Here is a 26,787-nt window from a genome sequence, read left to right on the forward strand (position 1 = left end):
ATGTGATTTATTGATTTGTGAGTTGCTGTGTTTGTGCTTGGCTGCATTATGTCATTAGTTGTACTTTTTTGCCCATCAGAGCCACCGTATAAACTGCACTGATGACATGTTAGTGTGGAGAGCTGTTTCTTTGAATCCACGTCCTGAGAGATGTGGATGGTTTGATCCCCCAGAGCAGGCTGGCAGCGAGCCTCAGTGTTTGAACCCTCCTCCCAAACACAGTCACCACCTCATTCAGATCACAAACACCAAAACCACGTGGAGCAGTTCATTCAGACTTTATTGGAGCCAGTTGTCATACAAACACATCAGAGACATTTCTGGAGGTGAACTGGGTGAATCTGTTTCAGATTCTGTCCGACAGCTCTGAGCTGCAGGAGTCCCAACGGTGAGATTAAACAAACGTCCCAATGTCAGGATAAATAATGCACAACTTTCACAAAACAGGAAGCAGTAAAGAATAACACAAAGTAGCAGGTGTTAGTTTACATTCATATATCATACAGCCTGCTTACCTTACTGCACCACACGTCCTCATCACGGTCTGTAAAAAAATAAATCCACTCAGGCTGGACCTGGAGAGAGAAACATTTAAAGTTGTTTTTTCTTCTCCACAGGAAAGTTTTATTACTCAAAGCCAAAAGTCTACAGCTGCAACTGAGACAAATCCCGCTGTCCTGAGATGAAATAAAGAACTATTTCTTTTTGCGAATCCTGTCCTGTGTTTATGGTTCATGGTGTGTTCTGACAAACAACATCAACAACAACAACCACCACAACAAAAGCAAACATTTCATCAGAACATACAACCTCATCTCTCACTGTAGAAAAAAAACATCTTCTGGGTAGAAGCCCTGAGGGGCTTTGGGCCTATAGACCACCTGGGGAGCAGGTACGAACTGTGTTGACCTGAGTATAAGACGAGGTCTTTTTCACTGAAAATAAAGTGAAGAGGGGTCGTCTCATAATCCGGCTCTAAGCAATTACTGATGCTGATAGTTGTCTAGGGTCACTACACGACCCCAACAGCAGAGGGTGCCAGTTCATTGTAAAGCCAGTGACCTCACGGTGGCTGTGGTGACCTGTCAATCACAGCAGAGACACAGTGACAGGAGCTTTGGACAGGAGATTAGACATGGAGAGGCGCGGTAGTTGTCTGGAGCAAAGTGGACCAAAAGTGGGTAAGTTAAAAGAAAACTGAGGCGCAGTTAAGATGCTAATTTAAAATAATGATGGTTAACGCAGCAAAGACGTTGAACAACCATCAGGAAGACCAAACATGGAGTTACAGAGTGAAATGTCTGGAAGTCAGACATCCATACAGAGCGTCTGAAAGATGTCAAGCGTAAAAGAAAAGTTTATTGTGGTCCTCAAAGAGACCTACTCAGAGACTGACAGGAGGGTGTGTGGGTTTGTTACTGAGGAAGGTAACTAGGCCTGCCCATTACCAGAGCTGTCATCAGAATTACAAATAAGCACATATCTTAGTGACTGGATTTAGAGCCAGAAACGGAAGCAGTTTCTATTATTGCAAAGATTTTCTCTGATTTTCAATCAAAAATAGCTTCTTTAAATTAAGTACAATTTATGCAGAGCAATAGTCATAGAAAATAAAACTGGAACCATAATTAAACCCCTGCCCTGGTTTGGTGCAAGGCAGAGTAACTTAAAAGTTGTTGAACTTAGGAAACAAGCCCAAAAACTGCTGCCCACAACTGATAATAACAAAGATAAAAGAATACCTTTAATCTGTCCCACAAGAGGAAACTTTCAGAGTTACTGCAGCAATACAGTAAAAATATTATTAATCACAGTAAAAATATTTCACATTGATAAGATATTGAATTCCAGCAGAGCTGAGAGGTTACAGATTATTATGAGGCCTCATTAAAAAGCCTGACCACAGCTGGAAGAGAAGACCTATCCTTTTTCTTATGTATTTGTATTCTAATAACTTATTATTATTATTGTTATCATGATTATTGTGTTGTTTTTGTTGTAACAATTTTAATTTTTGTTTTATTTTGCTTTCTTGTATTTTTAAGCCATATTCAGGAAAAAACATCAACTTGTGGATGTGGTGACATCCACAAGGCCACACATCTGACAGCACAACCTTAGCATTTCCCTGTTATAGAGAGACAGCAGTAATTACTACTGATTATCACAAGAGACAAAGAAGTCAGGACAAAAAAAGAAACTTTGGGGTAAAGGTCCAACTTGAGCACTTTTCCTACCAGGAATATGCTCCAAGACGCCCCAGGTTCAAGAACACAATGGAAAACACAAATGAGGTCACGGCTGCAGAGCCTTCATAGTTTCACCACTGACTTCATCTCAAACCCAGAGGAGATGGCCGTTCACAGTGATTACGCTTCAAACACTGAAACTGGAGAGGCTCGACTGCAGATAGGCAACACCAACCGTGACCTGCCCTCACCCCTCTGTCTATGCAGTTCAAGCCATACCTGACTATAGGGATGGGCACCCATCAGGTACTTTGACAGGTGCCGACTGAATTACATCTGTAGCACCAGGTACCAGTTCATGTAAAATCAAAAGGTACCAAGTTGTGAAAATTGAGAGGGCTTTTATTGTGAAATTCAACATCAGAATGAGCTGTTTTTTTCTGAGTGTCATCCTGAGGTCAAGAATTATCAGTCTGAACTGGAATGGTCCAGTTATTTCGTTTTTTTTTTTGTTTGTTTGTTTTTTTTGCCAAATCTAAACTTTTGGCCTAATGTAAGGAAATACAAATGTGTTAAAGGCTTTTATTTTGAAAGACTACGTGAAATTGACGTGCATTTCTGAGGTCCTCGGTTTGTGTGAAAGGATGCTTTTACTTAGAAATGAGGTGTTTGTCGCTATTACCGTAATGTGCCATAAATGCGCGCACCGCAAAACAACGTGTGGGCTGGCTTGTCCTCAGTGCTAGTTTGCTATAAGTTTGTTTTCACTTTTTTGACCAATAAACATGTAGCTGAAAAATGCCTTTGATAGACTTGTTCTGAGAATGAGGCCTAAGCGCTGTCCAGCGCCACATCATGTTCTGCTGGGACAGGTTTTCGCTTTTACACCTTGTGAGTGATCATGATAAATATCTTATGACAGTATTAATGATTTAGGAATCCTACCTTGGATTGATAAAGCTTTAGACTGAACAACTGCCCCAAAAGTTTTTGTTTTTTTAGTTGTGGTTCAGGCTCTGAGTCTGAACTCTCACCCTGCGTTCTTCGGTCAAACTCACTGATCTCTCTGTATCTCTCTGTTTGTCTGAAAAACACGACAGTCGTGGAAAAAATCAGGTAAGTGAAATGTTATGTGTCATGCCACAGACGTCTGATTTACAGCAGCCGTGTTTAGAGGAATAAAAGCTCAAAAATCTTAAGCGCTTCAGTAGACAACCTTACAGGCTTCAGAAAACATACAGAACACATATTCAGGAAAACTCTCTGAACGAAACGCTAGTAATGTTAATTTAAACAAATGTATTGGCTTCCAAAATGTTATTTGATAATTGCTCACTCTTTTTAAATAAAATTCAAAAAGTTATTGTTTTACCATAAGTATTCTTCATTCCTCAGACTCAGTTTGCTCACCAGTACAGTGCACTTTAAGCTTGAAATGGGACAAGCTATTCTACCAAACGCACATTGTGGGCAAAGGCCTTTTTCTAACCCAGTATTAGACGTTTTCCACCTGCTAGGTAGGATGTGTTCACTTATAACACAGAACAGAATCGGAATCATGTTTTGAAAAGACTTCACTTTTTTACATGTTGGTAAACCGTGATATAATGCCGTTATAGCAATATGAAGGAAAAATATTCACCCACAATCGCCCACCCCTACTGTGTAGTTCAGTAAATCATGATTTGTTGGTGTGTACGTGGACGGGCAACCAGCTTATCTTACGTTACAACCAACTGTTAAGTGGAAACTTCATTCAGTGTTTACACTGAGGCCTAACTTCAAAACTAATCTAGGAAACAAGTCTGGGTGGGTGAACTAAAATGACTCTAAAGACCTGAAAAAAAGGCTCATTTGGACAGGCTAATGTAATTTCAGCTCTAACTGTGGACCCCATGAGGACAGCAGCCTAAAGTCATTATTCCAACAGTTCAGAAGGAAAGCCAGGCTTCCAAACGCACAGTCCAAATGTAACAGTACACGTTACTGGACCCAGTGATGTCCCAGTGTGGGTTAGTGTACCCACCGATTCCCCAGTGTGGGTTACTGGACCCAGAGATGTCCCAGTGTGGGTTACTGGACCCAGTGATGTCCCAGTGTGGGTTACTGGACCCAGTGATGTCCCAGTGTGGGTTAGTGTACCCAGAGATGTCCCAGTGTGGGTTACTGGACCCAGAGATGTCCCAGTGTGGGTTACTGGACCCAGTGATGTCCCAGTGTGGGTTACTGGACCCAGTGATGTCCCAGTGTGGGTTACTGGACCCAGTGATGTCCCAGTGTGGGTTACTGGACCCAGAGATGTCCCAGTGTGGGTTACTGGACCCAGTGATGTCCCAGTGTGGGTTACTGGACCCAGAGATGTCCCAGTGTGGGTTACTGGACCCAGTGATGTCCCAGTGTGGGTTCCTGGAGCAGCAGGAATGTTTTTTTTTTGTTTTTTTTTGAGATACAGGAGAAAATGTTGCACCTAAAAAAACCACTCCAGCATTACAACCATTTGTGACTTTGATTAAGAATACACGCACCCAGGCAGGCACACGCCATCACGATTGATCACTCTCTCTTACACTCACATTCTCACACTCACTCACACACACACAAACACACACACACTACTTTTGTTAGACCCTTGTGTTTTTTTCCACAGTTGGACTGTAGTGTTTGAGCATACATACTGTTAAGGATGAACTTTTGTGTCCAACAGGAAGTGAGTTATGGTCAGTCACAGACAGAGACATTATTCTGGATTGTTCTGTCTAAATAAAGCCTTTTTCCGTCTTATGGCATCTATTTTTGCCTTTTTTTCTGACTGTTACAACTTCCCTCAGCATGTGTTACAACCGTCTCCAGTAGTGGAGATGGCTGTAACAAAGGACCACCATGTGTGTGACGTCACCTGGTGAGCTCTGTGATACCCATGCAGAGGTTTGAATTGGTGCCATTTGTAGAAGACTAATGTGGGTACTTTGCTTTACAGTTTGAGAACTCTGACTCAAAAATTCAGTGAGTTGGAGGTTCTGAAGCAACAAGGGTTACAACCATACCCGGTCTCCCCTACTGTTTTTAAGAATCACAGCACTTTCAATAGTTTTCACCAACTTTATTAAAACTCAAGACGAGGAATCTGCTTTTCTTGTGACCCACAGAGACACTACATACAGTTCAGTGCTTCAAACAAACACGATGGGGGGGCAGGTGCTATTTAATAAAACTGTCTCCACCATCGTCAGCTCTGTGTTAAATGCAGCTTTCAGAGTAACTGAGCTGCTTTGGTCCATGCTGCAACCTTTCCTTCACCAGCTGAGCTTGGAGACATCAACTCGTCTAAACTGGAATACGAAACAGGGAAACAAATGATGAATACAAAACTTTACCTTCAGCCAGGAGGGGCTGGGATTTAAAGAGTGAAGACATGACTGAGTCAACACTGTTTCAGGACAGGTTTGGAAGTCCTTCCACTCAGCCCAGATGGGAGAGTGGATATCCATTCAGTCAACATTCCATCAGTACCACAGCACTGTGCATTTAGTCTGATAGAAAAGACATGACCAAGGGACTGCAGAACAAGGCTGCAACACATAACAGGCGGGTTCACTGTAACTCAGGTCATGAAGAACACAGTACATGCACATATAGGTTTAAACTCGAAGACAGTGCAGGAGCAATTCAAAAATGCACATTTTCTGATAGAAACCAAATATATGTCAGTATAGGAGGAAAGGACTCTGAAGGAACCACTACGACCTTAGCCCTATCTATAAACAGTGCCTTCTGGTAAAAAATAAATAAATTAAAAAAAAAAAAAAAACTGTGATGGCCACAAAGATGGACTTTTTCCATTTCTTTTTAACAGTCAAAGCTTCAAGCCCCACTTTCCTTCTGTGATCCCTCAAACACCTGGAAAGGAACGATCATCCTGTAACTTGCAGGAAAAGAAACATCTGGAGCACCAACCCCTAAACTAACTCTTTACTATTTCCCAGAGCTCCAGCTGTGTTCAGAAATTACCCTAGCAAGGCAAGTTTACCTTTTACCGTTAAATGTCAGGCTGTAAGAAAGCCATGAACACCTGCAGGTACAGCTTGTTGTTGTCACCTGATGATATCAGATGAGCCGTGTTCACTGGAGCAAAATTTTTGTGTCTTTGGGTTTCTTCTTCCATCTATAAAGATGATTTTCTTTGTGTCCAGTCAGATTCATCAGGGTTGTTTTTGTGTGTGTGACCTTCTTTTCAATATGCTGGGGTAAAAAAAGTTCTCATACTGGACTCTGAAGACTGACAATGAAAAACACGGCTATGGACAATGGTTCCTGTTTTAAAAGCCACATCTGATAATAGCAGTTCAGACCCCCACTTCGAGCTGCCTTAGTGCACAATCAAACTCTGAGCTTCAGGGTGAGTTGATATGAGGGACTTGGTGAACCCCTCCCAAGGTTCTTGTTCATTTGAGGAGTTCCTACTCAAAATTAAAATCATAATCAAAGTCCAAAGAGGTCATGTCAGAGGGGAGGCCCAGGGTTTCAGGGGTTATTTCCATCGACTGGGGGTCCCCTTCACTTAATGCCTCCTCCATGGACTGCAAACCAGAGCCAGGATCCGATGTGTCCAGCCCCTTTGAGTCTGAAGCTGCTGAATCTGAATCTCCCGAGGTAAGATCAGGCTCAGTCTCAGACTGGCTCTGCTGCTGCTGATTGCGGGTCTGATATCTGGTTTGGGATCTGGTTTGTCGCACAGGGCGGGGGGGGGGACAGGATTTTTTTGTGGGAGTTGCTTTGCCTCTAGTTTTCCGCCCTGGTTTGGAGTCAGGTACTGGAGCTGTGTCAAGGTGGGGCTCTTGGTGAGACTGGGGTTCAATGTCTTGGTTTGGCTCAGACTGTGGGTCTGTTTTGGCCAGAGGAGCCTGTTTGGGCTGGGACTGACTTTGAATAGTTGGTTCTAGCTCAGTATTTGTTTCAGAAGCAGATTTCGTTGTTGAGGACTGGTTTTGGGGAGCACCCTGAGCCTTAGACAAATCTGGTGGATTCAGTACAGGTTGGTTAGAGACTGAAGTTCTTCCAAATGGAGCAACCTCAGCAGGGGTTGACTGCATTGACCAAACAGAAGATATCTGGATCTCCGTTTCTGACTGGGTGTTGGGACCAGGTGTTTTTTTGTCTATTTCTGGCTGGGTTTTGGGACCAGGTGGGGTTTTGTCCATATCTGGCTGGGTTTTGGGACCAGGTGGGGTTTTGTCCATATCTGGCTGGGTTTTGGGACCAGGTGGGGTTTGGTCCGTATCTGGCTGGGTTTTGGGACCAGGTGGGGTTTGGTCCGTATCTGGCTGGGTTTTGGGACCAGGTGGGGTTTGGTCCGTATCTGGCTGGGTTTTGGGACCAGGTGGGGTTTGGTCCGTATCTGGCTGGGTTTTGGGACCAGGTGGGGTTTTGTCCGTATCTGGCTGGGTTTTGGGATTTGGTGGGCCCTTGTCCTTTTCTGGTATGGTTCTGAGACTTGTTGGGGCTTTGTTTGATCCAAGTTGCAGAGCTGTGCAGACAGCAGGGGGTTGATGTGGGATTACTAGTGCCTGCTGGGGTTGTGTGTTTTGTGCTTGTAGGGCAGGGAGTTCACTTTTGTCGGCCCCACCTTTGTCTGCTCTTGTGTCCGTTGTGTTTTTGGTGATGGATGAGTTGCTTGATTGGCCAGTGCCACTATAGAAAATATCAAATAAGTCCTTGGCCTTGGCTGCAGCTAGGTTACTCTTGAGTTTCTCAGACTTTTGAGCTGCTTCACCCACTTTCATAAAAGGTGGGGGCTTGACAAACACAGTGCGTGTTTGCTCATTCTCAGGTACACCAGGAGCAGCCACATCGGACACAATTTTTATCATTGTTGTCTGTGGCGGTTTAACCACAGGAGGAGCAGAGCTCATCACACCTGGTGCAGAGGTGGTCTTAACTGGTAAAGGTTTGGGACCTGCTGGCCAATGTTTGGGATCAAATTCAGCAGGCTTCGAAACAGGTGGGGCAGGTTTGGGATTCAGTGGCTGGGGTTTGACTTCAGACACTGTAGGGGTAGAACCAAGTGGTGCAGGTTTGTTTTTAGATGGTGCAGATCCAGAAACTGGGGGATCTGTCTTGGCCTTTAGAGGTTCAGGACCTGACTTTGATGGCGGAGGCTGACTCCTAGCTGCCTTGGGTCCAGGACTAAATGATACTGGTGGTCCCTGAAATGGTACGGGAATACACAAAGCCTCTGCGACTTGCTTCAGTGACGGGAGGTCTTTTGGGGGAGGACCTAGTATGCTGGTGTTCTGGGGCCTGATGGAAAGGAAGGTATTGAGAGGTGCAGGTTTACCCATCATTGCAGTTTTTCGCATGACTGCAGCTGGTGCAGGGAGGTTGGGCCTAATTCCTCTTCCTCTCCCTCTTCCTCTGATGTTAGGATTGGGTACCCAGGGAGGGGGAGGCATAGTTTCAGTGCCCCCAAGCTTAATGGCAATTTCCTTGGCAACAGCCATAGATTTTGCAAAGGAATCCTCTGTTGAAACAGGTTTCTCTGCGTTAGCCTCTTCGTCATCTTTGATGAACTCTGCGGCTGCTTTCTGTGCCTCCTTTGCTAGAACATTTTCTTTCTTCTTCCATGTGAACCTTCCAAATGAAGTTGTTGCAGCCACAGTTGCCGGTTTGCCTGCTTCTTGGCTTTGCTTGCGGAGTTTAGCCCTCATGGCCGGACTTGGTCCACAGAAGACTTTGGGCAGTTCATAGGACTTTGCTGGAGGTTCAGGCTTGCTGGCCTCAGGTTTTGCTGCTGGTCTCTCTAGCTCAGGCTTTTTGAAAGCTTGCCTCTCAGTGTTTGCTTTCCCATCCTCCCACTCTCTGTCATACTTGGATTTTGAGTCTGGATATTTGCTACTTTTATACCTGTCCTCGTTGTCTTTTGGCCCATATTTAGAGCGTTCCTCGTATCGGTCATCCCCATCCCTGCGGTATCGATATCTGGATCCCTCTTCTCGACTGTATTTGTACCTTTCCTCCTCTTCTCTTCTGTATTTGTCTTCCTCCTCTCTGCTGTAGTGGTGTTTATCCTCCTTTCTGCCATCTTTTTTACTGTGAAGCGACCTTCCCTCATCGTGGCTTTTTTCATCATCAAAATCCTCCTCTTTCTTGCCTTGCTTTGATTTTTCTCCCTGCTCCTCCTTTACTTTAACTTTGTCCTCATCATCACCTCCTCTCTTTTTCTCTTTTTTCTCCTTTTTGTGTTTGGACTTTTCTTCCTTGTCCCTGCTGCCTTTCTCGTTGTCTTCATGTTTGCGTTTCTTTCCAGTTGTGTCTGACGCCAGCCCTGCCTGTCGATCCAGGTTCCTCCTCTGTTCGTACATTGGGTTCTCATACATTTGTTTCTGGTGGAGGAGGTAACAAAAAGAGAAAAACAGGACAGTGATGAAAATTCATCAGAGATTTGTGGCTGTAATATTTGACACTGCAACAGTGTCTGTTAAGGTAGAACAGTTGAAACTAATGTTAAACCCTTTATCTCCAGACACAAGTTAAAAGACATGCCTGAACACATTTAAACATATTTCTCTCTCCTCACAGCCCGGTGCTCTGAGACGTGTCTGTAACGTGTAACGTTAGTGAATCCTGGTTCTGTCCTACCATAGCTCATCTACCAACTCCAACCTCACCAAGCAGAGCTAACGTAACCTGGCTCTTCATTTTATTGATAGACTCTCAAGTTTGAACAGACCACTGCAGAATAACTGCTGACTGTGGGTTGGAGGCTACATTAGCACAAACAGATGAACCCACGTTTTAGAATTTAGCCTGTGTTTTAGCCTTTAACAAGTGTTTCAGCCTTTGGCTCGTGCTCTACCTCTCTCCTGTTTCATTTTCTTCTGCTCTTCTGTCCTCTTTCTGTCTGACAGTTAGACTCCAGTGTCTACCATCACTACAAAATTAATCACAGAAATCGTTTTCAGCAGAGAAAAACTCAGATCTCTCTTCTCTCTGCTAAACTTCGTCAGCTGGCGTGGTGTTGTCATAGTTACTTAGATGTGCAGTCAATCAATCCAGTCCCATTTGACCCGATCAGGAAGCTGAGAAATAGCATTTGGGAATAACCTTTATTGGTGCTGATAATCTCATTTTAAAGTGTGGTTTAGGATGAGGCAGATATCTATAGGAGAGATTTTTTTAAGCGTCACTGAGAAGCTTCTCACAGAGACAAATCAGGGTTAGGATTCTCCTCACTGTTGGTTATACCTTGTATTTGTCATTGTGGTTATGAGTGGTCACATGCTCTTCTGCACAGATGGCATCGCCGAAAAACTCCTTACACAGCAGGCAGAAGAATCCTCTGACAGGAAGCAAGAACTCAGAACCTGCAGCAAAACACAGGCAACACAATTTCAACCTTCTAATGGTGATTAATTAGTGCCAATCATGTTTACCTGGTCAAAGTCCCCACTTCCAGTACCTGTCGGGACAAAAGTGGTGAGAGAAGGAACACCTGAGAGTACAAATGTTGGAAACATGATGCATACTTCACTGATAGAAGAGTGAAGCGAATGGGAATGAGCTGACTGCTCAGTGACAGCAGAGTGTTTACAGGGGAGGGGACAGTGAGCAGCTTGACACGTTTTCAAAGGTTATTGTTGAGTGTTGCATTGAGACATGAGAAAACAAAGGAAGTGTCATCAGAGACGCTGGGGGTCCTCTGTGGTATCCATGACTTTCTCACTTGGTTAGAAGTGTTTTCATTAAGAGAGAGAGCAGCAGAGTTCCGTACTGAGCTCCACCTGGAAGCAGAAGATGGCTAACAACATTCAGCGGCTCATCGGGACAAAAGTGCACAGTGATGACAACTTTACAGGGACTTTAATGACAATGCATCACACATACCTTTGGCTGGTTTAGTGAGCTTCTCTTCTGAAGAGGTATTCTTGGAGATTTTGGTCGGGGTGGAAGCCCACGGCCGCTCGTACGGATCCAGAGTCTGTAGAAAGCACAAGGTTAAACATTAAAGGGAGTAGTACATAAAGCACTGTTCATGTCTGAATTTCAAACCAAGCTCCATACACATCACAAACTAAACAGGGAACAAGCTTTCAGTCAGAAAGCTATCTAGAAACTATCACAAACCTTTCGATGCATTTTGCTGTGCAAGTGCGTGAAAAAATCAAACATGGAACCAGAAGTGACGTTACAGTTCTTGCACCAGTGGTTTCCAGCGTCATAGTATTCAAATGGCTCTGGGGACGGGACCAAAGGTGCAGGCGCAGGTGCATGTGCAGGTGCATGTGCAGGTGCATGTGCAGACGCAGGCGCAGGTGGGGCCAGCAGCTTCTCACAGGACTGTCTTGAAGGTGGCGTCACCAACGTCTGCTAAAATGACAAACAGGTGTGAGAGTCAACATGAAGGAGCCATCACTGTCAGGAAGGACACAGACAAAAACATCTTTAAACTCAGCAACACAAAACTGAAAGGAGGAAGGTTCCTTACCTTTGTTGAGCTTCAGCCATGAAGACGTAAATCAATGCATATTCAGAAAAATTCCCGCCACTGCCTTTCTACCGAGAGTACATTCTGACTCACTTCAACATTCGAGCTCAGTGTCTTTCTGAAAATTCTGTCAAACTGTGGAAATATTTCCAGTAAAACCTTTAACTTCAGTCTATAATGAGACTTAGCTGCACATATGCGTACAGAGCTATTGCTTTCATGGTGTACCATCAGAAATTCCTGACAGGTAGCATTTATGAGATTATAAAGATCAGACAGCCATCTCATGGCAATAAAACACAGTCCTCCTCTTTCTCATGGAGGCCCCTGATGGAAAAAGGCAGACAGGCTCATTAAACAAGTGTGCACTCTCCTCAGCACCCTGGTAAAGTTTCTGTCGCAATTTGGAGCGAGTTGCTAAACGAACGCAGCGGGTAAGAGTTTGGGACGACATTTCCATCATGTGACCGCTTTGATCTCTGTGAGCGTATGTCTTTGTTAACGCCTCATTTTGCTTTATTCAAATCCCAGTTGCTGATTGGAGGTACACTGTGAAGCCTCCACGCCTGTGCTACCATAGCATCCTAGCTTCAATCTGTCAACCAAAGGAAACATTAATAAGCTAACGTGTTTGTTTCGCACTGGGGTGAGCAACATCCTACAAAATGCAAATCTTTAAACACAGTGAAACATGAAAACATCAGAGCAGCTGACACCAAAGGAAACTAGCTGCTGAGTTTATAAAAATACATCAAAGTCTGTTTTAGAGTTAGCGTTACATTTTTCCTCTCTTCATAAATTCAAAATGAAAAGGAAAAGCAGCTACTGGAGCAGGTGTACCTCAGAGACATGAGCCCTAGCTATGGTGAATCTCTGAACTAGCTTCCTGGTTTACCTCCTCTGCAGGTCTCTGTACCTTTGTGCCGGAGCTGCTGGATGCTGGCCTTCCCTCAGGACTTCTGTCAGACACCCGTTTCTTCTTCTCTGGTGGGCTCGGCTGCGGTTGCTGGTCCTCCTGGTCCTCAGCTTGTTTGCTGGTCCTGCTTGGTCGGTCGGATGGGTTCAAGCCAAGGATAAGTGCTACCTTGTCGATCTCGCTGCGTTTTTTTTCAGCCGCCTCATGCTCTTTGCGAAGGTTGGAGATCTGAGACATGACCTCTTCCTGCAGGCGGCCGATTTCCTGGAGCAGGGGGTCTTTGTGTCCGTCCTTCTCCCGGCGCTTCTTCCTGAGGAGCTCCCCTGAAATTATTCATCCACACACAGTGAATGTGGATGTGTTAAGACCTTTAGACAGCCTTTATGAGAAGTCTGAAGCCTGGTTTGAACTTCTCCATGACTGTACGCCACAGAGGCTACTGCAGCTGTCAGCACAACATATACATCTGTGTTTCTTTGCATCACTGTGTTTTCTATCTGACCATCAAATTGCTTGTTTCTGTTATCCTGAAGCTGTTACATGTGCTGTCTGTCAGACAGATGTGCTTACAAGAACGGGTGGAGAAAAGACGGAGGAAATGTTTGAAACACAGACAGTCCTTAACCACAGGTCTGAGTCCTTTCACGACAGAGGGGTCAGGGAGGAGCTAACATCAGGCTCCAGATGCAGGCTTCCACACAGACCACGGACCTTCAGGAGTCTAAACCAGGCTTCAAATCTGTGTCAGTCCTGTTCTACTATAAAATACTGAGTTTTGTTAAGGAAAGAATATTCTGCTTTCACTAAGATCATGAGCTGGGCTGTGCTGAGTAATGCAAGAGTCTTCATGTTTGTTTCACTTTGCTTGATCCATGACGCAAAAACTAAACCAAACCAATCTTAAACCTCCAAAACAGACTAAACCCTATGTAAGGAGACCGGTCTCAAGGGCAGACTGTAGTCTTCACTCCTGAAGTCCTGACTCCTGAAGTCCAGGGGCTTCTATACAAAGACTTGCGTGGATTTCTTATGGAAACTTGTCATACACTCAAATCTAAAAATCTTCATATGCACAAATAATTTCAGATGTATGAATCTGTGCGCAAGCATGAGCCCAAGCACATTTCCTTTGTTCATACAGATCAACGTGAAATAAGTGCACATGTTAGAATCTCCAACACTTCCTTGTCCGCGCCCCCATTTTAATACGCAAACCATGTGTAAATACACCCTGCAGCTGAGATTCTATGGGCACAACCAGAAAACTGAAAAAAGAATGAGTGAGACAGAAAAAGGAGAAAAAAAACCCATGAAAGGCAAATTCTACCATAGACTGTGTGAAACATAAACGTAGCCTCTGCCACGTCACCCGTATTTTCCTGAAACCGTGAAACTAAACCAATCCGCAGACGCAGCCACATTCGCTATGACGCCGGCTGTGAATTTTTCTTCGAGTGGCTACAGGGCGCCTGTCAGTCAAGTGATACGAGGTGTCAAACCATCCTATTAACACTAACCAAGGGTTAGGGTTAGAGTTAGCTTAACCCTAACTAACCCTAACTAACCCTAACTAACCCTAACTAACCCTAACCCTGTGAAGATGGATAGAACGTGGGGGCGCACATTCTCAATGCCCATGATTAAGATAAATATTAAGACAATAACGCAAATGAATTTACTCACCAAGAAGCCACCCATCACGCACAGTACCAGCTTGTAGTCTGGGCTGCCCTCAGGGAACCTAAGTGTTTGGTGAGCCAGCTGTCATCATAGTCCAGTAAATCCTGTCTCTCTTCTAAGTCCACCATTTACAGTGACCTCTGGACCAAAGCAGTCATTTACAGCAAATGCTTCGTACCACTGTGCGCATGCTTTTATATCCACTGATGTGATTGCAGACTCGTAGGTGTACGTTGTGTTAACTGTTTCACAGCATCACCTCTAAGTGTTGCCAAAAGTCAACAGCTGTAGAAACGTGTGTACTCCAGCAATGAAGTCGGCGTGGCACACCCCCGGTCCCACAGTCAATTCACTTTTGACACATCTAAACTTGGCCTTAAAAAAAGGCCATACACCACGTTTCTGTGCATATGCACTCTTTGTACATGAGGCCCCATGTATCTAAGGTCCTGAGTCCTGAAGTCCAGGTACCTATAGTCCTGACTCCTGGGCCCAGCATGGCTTCTGGTGAGTGGCATGGTGTGTCCGTGTGAACTCACCTTGCTGCTTCCTGAGTCTCTCCAGCTCCTTCATCAGATATTCTTTCTTCTTCATCCTGACCTCCCTGTCCAGTTTCAGCTTCTCTCTCTCCTCCAGGACCTGAACAGAGCCAATCAGACCTCTTAGCTGACCACTGATCACCACATATAAGACTATCACTGAAGAGAGGAACAAGAAGCAAACCTTCAGTTTCTGGCTCTCGTTGTTCTGCTCCTCAGACACTCTTTTCTCATGGCCCCCGGCCTTGGAGCTCCCCTTCTCCACATCCTGGACCAAACTCTTCCCCGGAGCTGCTGACACAACAAACATGCCCTAAGACACACTCTCCTGACAGCAACATGGAGAACCACCAGGAGGTTTTGAGATCAATGATCTAGCTGGTGCAGACTCAGGACAGGAAGCAGGAACAGACCTACCCTGAGTCTGACTGAAACCCCCCTGTCTCTGAGTGATTTATGACTGGGACCTGAATCTACCACTGCAGGCTCTTTACCAGCAACTTTACAGAGACTTCACAGAGCTGGGTTCAGGTTCTGACAATCAGATGCTCCTGTTAAAGGTTACCCTGGTTGGACTGACCTTTGACCCCAGGCTCAGAGGGGGGATAGTCGTACGGCTGTGTGGGGGTGAACTCGTCCAGGCTGCTCTGGGGAGGCATGGTCATGGGTGGCGGATACATGGGCGGCCACTGCTGGTGCATGTAGGGGAGATAGTTCCCGTACTGGCCGTACCCTGGTGGGGGGAAGTTGGGGGGCATCATGCTGTGGACCTGTGGGGGTGGGTAGGTGGGAATGGGAGCCCCAGGGTGGGCAGTAAGGGGGTTGGGGTCTTTAGGCTTTGGCTGCTGTAGTGGCACAGTGTCACTACGCTCAGCCTTGGTCTCTTTCACGTCTCGGTCTTTGTGAGATTTTGGGGGGGCGGAGCTCTTCCTGCGGGTGTCGTCGCTGCTCCAGCTGCCTCTGCGCTTGCCCTGCTCTCGGCTGGGACTCCTGCTGCTACTGCTGCTGGAGCTGCTGTTGTGGCTCCGCCTTCTGCGGCCCCGGCTGTGTCGGCTGCCATCGGAGCTGCCAGAGGAGTAGCGCCTGCGTGTGGGTGTCTTTGGAGGTGGAGGCTTGTTACCATGTAGACGCTCTTTGGTCCTGGCAGCCATCTTGCTGATCTCACTCACGCCCAGGTCCAGGCCTATGGTCTTCAGCAGGTCCTGGATCTTCTCGTACTCTTCCACTGCCTGGCGCTCACTCTCCTCCAGGGGCTCTGTACCAGGGGGGAAGGAGGAGTTGGACACATGGACCGTGAAGTTCTGGTCTGGACTGATGCTTGGCCGGCTTTTGTACCTTCCATCCACTCCCCCCCCTGCGGGGGGAACTGAAAGGTGAGAGGGGGCCACTTGTGGGTTACTGTAAATCTGACTGCTGATGGTCACCGGTGGGGGGTAGTCTCCATACAGGGCCTCCTCTGTCACCTCTCCATACAAGTCCAGCCCGTGGTGTCGGATGGGCTCTGATGGGGGTTGGGGCCTGGGCTCCTCCGTGTCTCCGTACAGGAACTTCTCCTCATCGTCAATGTCGTCCACAGGGGGCTGCTGAGCCTGGCTCCCTGCTGCCTGTCCCCCCAGCAGGTTAAGGATCTCTTTGATTTCAGCCTCGAGGCCAGCGCGCTGAGCCATGTGAGGGTCTGAGCGCAGCTCTGACAGCATGGAGGCCACCATGTGAGGCTCCATGCCCTTCACAGCTTGCAGCAGCTGGTCGGCCACGTGGGACATGCTGGGGCCCTCCATACCCTCACCGCCCTGAAAGGGAGACAAAGCAGACCTGGAGAATGATGTTCATGACGATCTCGTGCTGACCTCCTCCCTCTCTCTGAAGGTGTACTTACTGACATCTGGACATGAAAATAAGCAAGCAGGATTTACCCTGAGTGTCGGGGAGTCATCAGAGTCGTTGCGTTTCTTCAGGATGGACTTGGTGGGCTGAGTTAGCATCTCCTCCAGCTCCTTCCTGCGTCGAGCCGTCTCCAGCTCTTTGAACTCTTTCCCCGGTTTCCTGTTTTCACGTACACCGCTGCTGCGACTGCTGGAGCTGGAGCTGCTGCTGCTGGCGCTGCGACTTCTATACCTGCGGCTACGACTGGCTGCTCTGCTGTAGCTCCGCCCTCTCGACCTAGACCTAGACCTTGACTTTGATCTAGATCTGCTGTGGTGGCGACTTTTACTTCTGCCCCGGCTCTTGGCGCGGCTTCGATCTGGACTGCGACTCCTGCTCTGGCCCCTGCTCCGGCCCCTGCTCAGGCCCCGGCTCTTGGCACGGCTTCGATCTGGACTGCGACTCCTGCTCCGGCCCCGACTCTTGGCCCGGCTTCGATCTGGACTGCGACTCCTGCTCCGGCCCCGACTCTTGGCCCTGCTCCTGGCCCTGCTTCGATCTGGACTGTGGCTCTGGCTGCGTGGTCTGCTTTTACTCCTCACCTGACTCTTGCTCCGCCCCTGACTCTTGGCCCGGCCCCGGTCTGGACTCCGCTCCCGACTGTGGCTGCGGCCCCGACTGCGGCCCCGGCTCCTGCTGCGCTCGTATTCAGGGCGGGGAGGGTATTCTCTGCGTGGAGACAGGACGTTAGCCTCAGAGGTCTTGTTCCTCATGCTGCATTTCTGACACCTGACTCTGACCCTTCAGTCCGTCCCCCTTTAAAAGAGCACACAGGGACAGCCTAAAGCATACCTGCCAACACTCCCATTCTCTGCAGGAGTCTCCCTCTTTTTTTGATCCTCTCTCCTGCCTAACAACTGATTTGAAATTTCCCCCGGTTTTCTTCCAAATTTTCACATTGACACTGTGATGAACTGGATAATGGTGAATGCATCGCCCATGATCGGCAGCTCAGCAGCCAACGTCTGTGTTTTCTGAGAGTTGTGGGACGCGCTGATCCAAAGATTATATAGAGCGCCAAGTGTTACTTTTTAGTTGTGGTTACGGCCACCAGTAACAGGTATGAACTCACTGGCTGCCAGCCATTTTCAGCGCATGTTGTCTTTTATGACCCAAATAATATTGTACTTTTCCTAAACAGACTTTTTTAGATTGAGCTCATCTCAGGAGCTCCATTCTCTGATCTCCGTTATCTTTCCTCACGATCACGCTGCTCTTTCTCTCTGAACTAGCACAACACATCCTCAGCTGGAAACGTGTGAGTGTGAGCTGCCTGAACTTTTCTAACTTGCAGCGTTTCGCTGTGTCTCTGACATCTCACATCTTCTCCTCATATCCATGCTGATCTCTCATGCAAAGAGCGCACTGCTCTCACCCACAGTAGTTAATGAGACCGATACTGATCGACAAGCTCTGCCAGAGCCCGTCTCCCCCGCTGAAAAACAAAATTGACTCATATAGATGCAGTGAACGGTTGTACTCAAAATAACGTATGTAGATGTCAACGGCAGTGAATAATTTAAGTAGTCAAATGAACCGTTTACATAAGATATGTGTCCTCAGACTTGACAATCCTATATGGCAGCTACAGCATTCGCGATTTAAAGCATAATTTCAAAATACAGAGGTCAAAGTGCACGCTAATACACGTGGGGGGGCCGGGGGTCTCCTGCTTTGTGAAAGTCTAATGTTGGCAGGTTTGCCCAGCAGCCTGAGCCACAGAAAGACAAAGCTTCCAAGCTCTCTCTGTGCCCAGAGTTTGGCTTTTCAGGCTGCTGGTTCACCCTCTGACAGGAGAGGTTGGCTGTTTTCAGGAAAACCTCATCATGTGCATGGGATGGAGATTTTCATTTAAGCCTTGCTTCTGTTTGGATGCTCAAAGTTTCTCTTTATTCAAACACCTGTTCAGGTAGCCTCAGTCCCTCTTCACCTAATCAAAGCGAACCCCAACACCAACAGTGGCACCTAATGATGAGGCGGTAGTACCAGTCTTTAAAAAATCTGATTAGGAGTCATGTGATTAAAGCAATGTTTGAGTCTAACCCTGACAGGCTGACAGACTTAATACATGTTAGTCACCAGCACCTTTCATGAAGGCGTGAGGGGGTGGGGCCAGAAGGTTCTGTTAGCTCGTTGCCAACGGTGATCACCAGGTTGTGATCAAGGGGACCGGTTCCACGTGGTGATGGCGACCTCTGCAACACACACAGACAGACACACAGAGGAAGAAGACAAGTTAAAAACAGCTCTCCATCCCTCTCTGTAATTAATGACATTTCACACTCCAGCAGTTTCCAGCAGGCATTTATATTCTGCTAACAGTCTTCATTTAGTGGCTAACGAACACTAACAGCCAAAATACACAGGATGCGTCTCTACCGGCTCTGCTCCATCACAGCATCCCTGTTACCAACAAGCGGGTCAGTACAGTTCATCTTGGAACAGCATGCAGTTTATGGCGTTTCCTTTGACCAATCCCAGGACAGACGAGTAGTCCCACTTCTTGAGACACTTCTGAGGGGTGCCATACTATACTGATCTGAACCCAGAAGATGGAGCTACGTCTCTGCAGTTTGTTGAGTGGTGGAAAGAATGGTCACCAGGGTGTGCCATATCATACCGTTTACAACCATACCTGTATAATTTTTGACGATATAAAATTGTCATTTCATGATATTTACAGTGCAGAGGAGCAATCAGAATCAGAACACTTTATTGATCCCCGGGATGAAATTTCATTTCAGTTACATCCCTTCCGAGACATATAAGAAAACAAACATGGGAAACACAGAAATGGGTTTAACCTAAGAGCTGCCAGGTACCCAGTTCCCCTTTGCAATAGATATGACAAAACAACATTGGGAGAAGAGAGGAGGGAAAAAGTAAATTCCAGACTATTCCCAACAGAGGGAGTAGTTTAAGATCAAGAAAAAAACACCTCAGCATATAGGCACATGATAACAAACAAAAACTTGAAGACTTTCACAAATGTCACTGCTCAGCCACAGAGGGACGCGCACGCAGCCTTACTCGGACACTTGCGCATCAACCCTCTGCAGCTGAACTGTACCTGAGCCAAAGAAGGCGTTGAGTTCAAGGTTGTGTGTACCATGTGACCTCATGTGTGTGTATGTGTAAGCCCATGGACTACATCAGACTACATCTGTGGGGTACAGAGTGTTGCGCTGCTATTGCGTCATGCTATTGTTTAACTGATGCAGCTTCCCGCATCCAGCTTACATGCTGCCTACCACGAGGGGGCAAGGTTGGCTGCAGAAACACACAAAGGATCAGGCTTAGCCGAGCCAAACCTACCCAAACCATACTGAAAGACTTAACCTCCACCAGACGGCTTGGTGGATTTAGAGCTAATTGTGTTGACATAGCGACACCGACTCTGGATCCAGTCCACTGCGGTCCGGCTGCATCCCTGCTCCAGCAGCTCCCAGCAGATATCCGGGCCTCCTACTTTTACAGGGTGCCACAGCTGAGGCATCAATTCACAACAAGCGGATCGAGGGGGGACAGGAAGTTCAGCACAAAATGCCCAGTGACTTTCAAAATAAAACAAAGCGTGTGAAAACCAGACTGAACTTATCCTGACTCCAACAACAAACTGACATAACGAGAGGAGCCGGACCAGGAGTTAACTGGTTTGAGGTTTTACAGCCCAACATGACCAAGGAAATATTACACTGAGTTTAGAGAACAGGGTAATGTTCTTCAATGAAGACAAACCTTTAACACCGGTGTGGCTCTGTTAGCATTACTGTTTCTAAGAAGCCAGCTGTGGCTCCAGCTCCCCTTACAGAGGAATCCGAGTCCATTCATCAATCGGGATCTCTAAAACTCTCCTCCACAAATCAAACTAGTCCACACTCGATACAGAAAGCGTGATATCTTTTCAACAGACATAAAACACCGCGTTGACATGAAACCGACGTTAGCTAGCTAAGGCCTCGGCCAAGTTGTCTGCGTGAGAAACATTTCTAACATTTATATTTCTACCCGGTCAGAGAGGAGCTCTTCGGCCGCCGAGATGCTTCCACTGTCATTGTTCAGACGTGTGTTTTCAGTCTGAGCTCGGAGGTGAGGAGGAGGCTGTGGTACTGACGGGTTTCTGACACACATGGAGCTACTACACCACCAGACCGAGCTAAACCGATGGATACTGTAGAGTCGGTCCATCCTAAGAGACCAGCACCATTTAATAACAAAGGTTTATTTAATAAACCCCATTTTAAGCACATCCAGAGTCCGCCTGACTTACCTCCCTCGGTGCTCCACCGGTCCAGTACTCCCCACCAGGGTGACTTCCTGACCCGGGGGAAGGGTACCTCCGGCGCGGCGGGGAGCGATGGTAAGAATCGGGGGGACCATGGTCGTGGTGTCCGGGGTGGTAAGGAGGTCTTATCGGTCGGCTCCTGTCCTCTCTGTAGCCTGGTGCATTGAAAGGCCTTGGAGGCGGCGGGGCTCGGCCTTCGAATGGCGGCCCGTAACCCCCTCTCGGCGGCCGACCGCGGAACATGTCCTCCCGCAGAACAAGTGAAGCTCTCTGCGGTCAAACAGCGGACGATTCCAGGGTTTTTCAATGCAGAACACAAAGCTGGAGACACAGACTACTATGATCCCAGCAAATGCACTCGGAAAGAAATTTGTTTCTGGGTCCCTCAGTCAGCTTCATCAAGCCATACTCTCTGCCCCTGTCTTCTTCTTCTTTGTGAAACGGTCTGTTTATGCAGTGTATGGGGCATGCTGCCCCCTACAGGAACATCAGGAGAGGCCCTTTAAACGTCAGTCACTTCTGTAGGTAATGAAAGAAGAAGCAGCCCCGATTATTTTCGTCATGAGGAAGTCGAAGCAGTGGTGCCTGCAGGGGGGGCATGTCTATATGTTTATGTGAAGGTCATACTGTTTGATGATGAATGCTCAGGTTCATGTCATCCACTGGAGACAACAGCTCTAAAACTCCTGAACTAAGTCAGAGATTTGAACAATAAAAAAGGAAAGCAGGGGTTTCATTCCATGAGAAGAGGAAAGAAAAACACCTGAGGAAAAACTCCTGACACGGGCTTCCATACTTCCTCCATCAGGGGGTTAAACTTCAAATTGAGGGCTTTGGAAGGATTTCTTCTCCTTCTCTGTGATGTTGGAGCTTCTCCTCCACATGTCTGACCCTGAAGGAAACCTTCTGCTCCTCTGAGTTCTCCTTGAACCCATCAGAGGTTGCAAACCTGTCAGCACCAGGGATTACCGATCAGGTCGCTGAGGATCCTGATGACGATCTGTTAGCGGGCACTCCCTGTCAAACCCCTTCTCTCAGAGACCATGAGAGCTCATTCACTGTCTGAGAGCTCTCTGGGCCAGGAACACAGCTCTATGTGCACAGTGCAGTGTGTGGTTGTCCCCTGACACAGAGATCTTTGAGAGGATCAGCCCTGACTCCAGATCAGAAGAGAGTGGCTGAGCGTCCTCCACCAACTCCAGCATCAGTGAGGTAGAATAGAATAGAATAGAATAGAATAGGATATTCTTTATTGATCCCCCTTGGGGGAATTTTTTTTTGCCACAGCAGCTCACAAAAAAGTGCAGTAATGCAATAACGATAAAAATAGAATAACGATAATAGAATATAAGATTAAAATGTGAAGAAATATAAAGAACACGAGAAGTAGAAAAGTAGAAAAACAAATATTACTATTTACATATTTATTCAAGAGTGAGGTATATATACAAGATTGGTACTGGAGAATGAAAATGAAAAGCACTTGACAATGAAAATTTACATTGAGTACTGGAATGGGGTGCAAAAAGGCATGTATTTCACTTTAAAAAATGCTTGATGTCATGGTGTGAGATTCAGGTGTGTGTGTGTTATACAGTCTTATTGCAGAATGGAGGAATGACCTGTGGTAGCGCTCTGTCTTACAAGGTGGGAGTCTGAGTCTGCTGCTGAAGGAGCTGCTCAATTCCCTCACAGTGTCATGTAGTGGGTGAGCGGGATTGTCCATGATAGATGCCAGCTTAGTCAGCATCCTCCTCTCACCTGCCTCCTCTAGGGAGTCTGGGGAGCAGTCCAGGACCAGAGCCAGCCCTCCTGACCAGTTTGTTCAGTCTCTTTCTGTCCCTCTCTGTACTCCCCGCTCCCCAGCAGACCACTGCATAGAAAAGTGCTGAAGCTACCACAGAGTCATAAAAAGTCCTGAGCAGAGTCCTGCACACTCCAAAGGACCTCAGTCTCCTCAGCAGGTGGAGACCACTTTGGCCCTTCTTGTACAGGACTTCTGTGTTGTGTGTTCAGTCCAGTTTATTGTTGAGGTGAACACCCAGGAATCTGTAGGACTCCACCATCTCAACGTCCAGACCCTGGTGACTCAAGGGGTTAAACTCCACTTTTGAAATAAACTCTTTGAATTGATTAAATTCAAATAAGAAGAATCCTGCTGTGATATCATTTAATGCATTTCACATTTTTTTATTCATAAAACAGAACCCTGAAGTATTTTGACTCTACCAAAAGGAAAAACACTTACTGTCAGACTCATTAACCTGCACACCTCCAAGTTCCACTTTATAACATCAGTCAATCATCTTTTGAAATGAGGGTACTCAAACCAAGTAGCTTCATGAAAATGTCCTAATCTCATAAGTGGTTGTTGTTTAACACAGGCAGAAACACACAATGACTCAGTTATTTAATATTTAGAGACCATTATTCTTTTCTTATGTATTTTCACCATCGTTGTGCTGTTTCTTCATTTACTCCAACCCTTCTCCAAAGGTACCCCAGTAACAAGTGACTCCGAAAATTCAAAGGTTAACAGTCAGCCATGTTGAATTATACTTGACACATCCCTCTCCATCATTCTTTGCCGCTGCCCCACGTTTGAGCAATGTTCTCTCTGACACCTGGAGGGCAACGCAATCTACTGACTGCTTTAAAAGAGGAGCTTCAGACATTTCCAAGCTTTCAGCTACCTGTAACGCTTTTTAAGACCGCCTACCACATCAAACTGTTTTTTAAAATGTTTTTAGTTGTTATTGTTTTTTAAATTGTTTTACTGCCCCTTTTATCTTTTTAGTTTTTCATTTTCTGTTTTTTTATCAAGCTGTAGCCCTTTGAGATCACCTGATGAAGAGAGCTTTATAAAGAAAATGTATTATTGTTATTTCCAATAAACTCCAAACTGATAAAACGGCTGCTACAGCTGCTTGCTGTACTTGTGCTGAAAGAGAGGGCTTCCTCTTTTACCAAATGATGATGATGATGATGATGATGATGATGATGATGATGATGAAGATTAAGTCAATAAAGAGAAGAATGTGTTTTGAACACTCAGATTTTATTGGATGAAATCAGGTTTGTTGGTACATCAGGCAGCAGAAAAGCATGTACATCCTCCACATTTTAGAAACAACACGCAGAAACTTTCATGGATCATTATATGAAACATATTTTTGGGTGGAAAGTAAAAGACCTGTCCCACTTCCCTCAAATGAACAACAAGCACGTCTCATTTTGCTCAGTGATGGACCGACTCAGATTACGTGGATCATGACAGACTGATGTTGGGCATGCCAACATACAAAACATTCCAAAGTCAGGGTTTTATTCCAGAAGATGTTAATCTATAAAGTCTCACTCAGTTCAAACATTGGTATGCTGCAATCTACATTCAACATGAACTGATTTTTCCTCAAGGTAACTTCTGTTTTCGAGATACAGCATCTCTTTGTTACCTGAGACAAAAAATATTTAGACCCAGAGAATGAGCACAAATAAAAGACTTGAATGAGAACATTTTAGTTTGGAGTTGAGGAGTGGGCATTTTAGTCCAACACAAACTCAGAAATGTTTGAGGAAGGGTGTTTTCAGTTGTCTCTGTGTTGTAAGACGTGTTTTTGATAATAGAGCGTGAAGTAGAAGAAGGCATCAAAAGTAAGATACCTTTGAGTTAACAGTATAGCCTAGCAGTTAGGTCACAAGCCCCTTGATGCTAACTTTCTGGAGCAGGGATTCCCATCCCAGGGGCCACGAAGGTACTGTAAGTGGGCCGCCAAATCATTTCAAAAGTAGGGTGTGTGAGTGTGAATGTGTGTGTGTGTGTGTGTGTGTATGTGTGTGTGTGTGTGTGTGTGTGTAAAACATACAGAACAATGTTTCAAAAGTTAAACTCATTTATGCCTCAAAGGATATTGACTTCCGGTGCCAGACACAACAAGCAAACGAGAGGGAAGAACTTGTGTCGTTATTGGACAGACCACTTTGAAGCAGGGCTACATCGCAGTATTGAGTTTAGCCCTTTATGTTGGATCTCAAAAAGTGCTCTGAGAACACTTTGTATGGCCTCTGTATTAAGAGGGGGCTCAGGTGGGCTGTGAAAGTTTTTGAGACTTGAAAGTGGGCCCTGTGTTAGGAAAGACTGGGATCCACTGGTCTAAAGATGGTCCTGGGTTTGAACCCAAACTTCCAACCGCCATCCTGCATGTCACTCCTGCTCTCATCCTGTTTCCCGCTCTATCCACTGCCCTGTCTTTCCTGAACAAACACATGAAAAGCCAAAAAATAAAAATGTCCTAAAATGTGAAATGCTTATGATTTTTTTAGTGCAAATATCATTAAGACATCTTCCTGTGCTTTTGACAAGCAACAATGTGCCCAATGTACAGAGACTAACATCCTAGACGCAGGTTGCTGTACTGTGTGTTATTCCCCGCTTTCATTCCTCAGTCCGACCAACACAGGCAGAAATACAAAGAATCTGATCTTCACATCAAAAAGTCCTTTTTCTTTTTTTAAATGTCAGCTTTCTCTCAGACCAGTCTGTAGACAGTGGAACTGCACTTGATACATTTCTATTTGTACAGAAACATGATCAAATCTAGAAATGATTGTCTTTTTCAACATGTAACATGAACCCTAATTACCACAGAAACAGACAGCCTGACAACATCACACAGAGCACTCTGTGCAACTGTCAAACTGGGCTGCAAGTCACAGGGAGGTGCACAGCTCTTTGTTTGTGCTTTGGCACATGAATCAGTGCGATTAATCATTAGTTACTCTGTTAATTTCACCGTCAGAAGAGGCTAATGAAAGCCACTGGACATGAGACTGCAGTGGTTCCTTTGGACGAGGTTAAGACACGCGAGTGAGGTTTGGAACTTTGACCCTCTCTGAAAGACGTCCTGTGCTGAACACAGAGGGCTGACTGACTTAGACCACTGACTTTTTCACTATTATCACTATCATGGCTACTTGGATCAATGCCAGGGTTACAGTGAAACATCAACAACCAGTATTCTGTTGGGGTTGTATTTTTACATGTTGTCAGAGGCAGATTGGGGTCAAAGTAGCTCTGTGCCTCATGGATGGGGCAGGTGTTCTTCAGAGGGTTTTAAATGATGTCTAACAGCCACAGTGTTCTGTGTGTGTGTGTGTGTGTGTGTGTGGACTCATCCACAGAGGCAGCTCTTAGCACTGTTCAGTGCTCTTGGCGAGTACTACTTGTGCTCACAGCTCTTTGTATTGAGTCTGTCAAAATCACAAATCCCTAACTTGAATCTGGGCTGGGACGGGGATTAGTCCAGTTGCAGTGAACACGCACTTACCTTTGGATGCGTTTTATTGGGTCTAGGCTGAAGAAGTGCTGTCTGGTTTTACTTGCTAGTTCTGGGCTGTCAGAAAGTGCTTGGACTTTAGGTCAGAGTCCTGCTCACTCAGCACTCATAGATCCTCTCCAGCTGCCTCACATCTGTGGTTTATCAGTTTCAATTTTTTTGTCACAAATAACTTTCTATCAACATATATTCATAACACATATATTCAAAGTTGCTTTCCTCTTCCCTCCATGTGTTGAGTTGTCCTTCAGCACAGCGTAAATATCTGCAGTGGTGTGGTCAGAGAGCCAGAGACAACAGTGTGTGGTTCTTCTGCAGCAGTCACTGAGCAGAGGTGTGTGATGGACACATTCGGTTCATCTGCTGAGTCCTGGACTCATCCTGAGCCTCACCTGCGCTGGGGCCTGCAGAGAAAACAGAGACTCACCTGGTCGGCTC

The 26,787-nt window shown here is 46.0% G+C and overlaps 2 protein-coding genes across 5 annotated transcripts in view; both read right to left on the reverse strand.

Annotated features, from left to right (window-relative positions):
- Positions 1–301: 301 nt before the first annotated feature.
- On the reverse strand, positions 302–21,442 carry znf318 (zinc finger protein 318). 4 transcript variants are annotated; one of them, XM_074676171.1, is made up of 11 exons: positions 20,999–21,442; positions 18,814–18,923; positions 16,719–17,397; positions 15,386–16,595; positions 14,990–15,096; positions 14,806–14,905; positions 12,587–12,909; positions 11,310–11,549; positions 11,070–11,163; positions 10,431–10,549; positions 302–9,568 (listed from the first exon to the last, which is right to left on the reverse strand). In XM_074676171.1, exons 1-11 carry the CDS (start codon positions 21,254–21,256, stop codon positions 6,647–6,649), a joined length of 6,162 nt encoding a protein of 2,053 aa, XP_074532272.1. In that variant the 5' UTR covers positions 21,257–21,442; the 3' UTR covers positions 302–6,646. The 4 variants fall into 4 exon arrangements, with proteins under 4 accessions (XP_074532272.1, XP_074532270.1, XP_074532271.1 ...); XM_074676169.1 differs by having other exon boundaries at positions 11,310–11,552; XM_074676170.1 differs by having other exon boundaries at positions 14,990–15,099.
- Positions 21,443–24,098: 2,656 nt separating this feature from the next.
- The window catches only part of LOC141795328 (uncharacterized), a 35,161-nt gene continuing 32,472 nt past the window's right edge, over positions 24,099–26,787 (reverse strand). Inside the window, exon 21 of the mRNA XM_074676166.1 lies at positions 24,099–26,753. Within this exon, the coding sequence (XP_074532267.1) occupies positions 26,671–26,753 (83 nt within the window). The 3' untranslated portion in view covers positions 24,099–26,670. The remainder of the gene's footprint in view (positions 26,754–26,787) is intronic.

The sequence above is a fragment of the Halichoeres trimaculatus genome, unplaced genomic scaffold, assembly GCF_033239565.1.
Source record: "Halichoeres trimaculatus isolate MK-OKI-2021-1 unplaced genomic scaffold, fHalTri1.1 fHalTri1_scaffold_8, whole genome shotgun sequence".
Lineage (NCBI taxonomy): Eukaryota > Metazoa > Chordata > Actinopteri > Labriformes > Labridae > Halichoeres > Halichoeres trimaculatus.

Excerpts from the sequence above, each read along its gene's own strand:
- znf318 (XM_074676168.1), bottom strand. The coding sequence starts at position 21,256 with ATGTTCCGCGGTCGGCCGCCGAGAGGGGGTTACGGGCCGCCATTCGAA. Across the intron at positions 17,398-18,813 it reads CCCTCACGCCTTCATGAAAG|AGAATACCCTCCCCGCCCTG; the intron begins GTGCTGGTGACT and ends GTCTCCACGCAG. Across the intron at positions 11,164-11,309 it reads ACAGCAAAATGCATCGAAAG|ACTCTGGATCCGTACGAGCG; the intron begins GTTTGTGATAGT and ends TGCTTTCTACAG.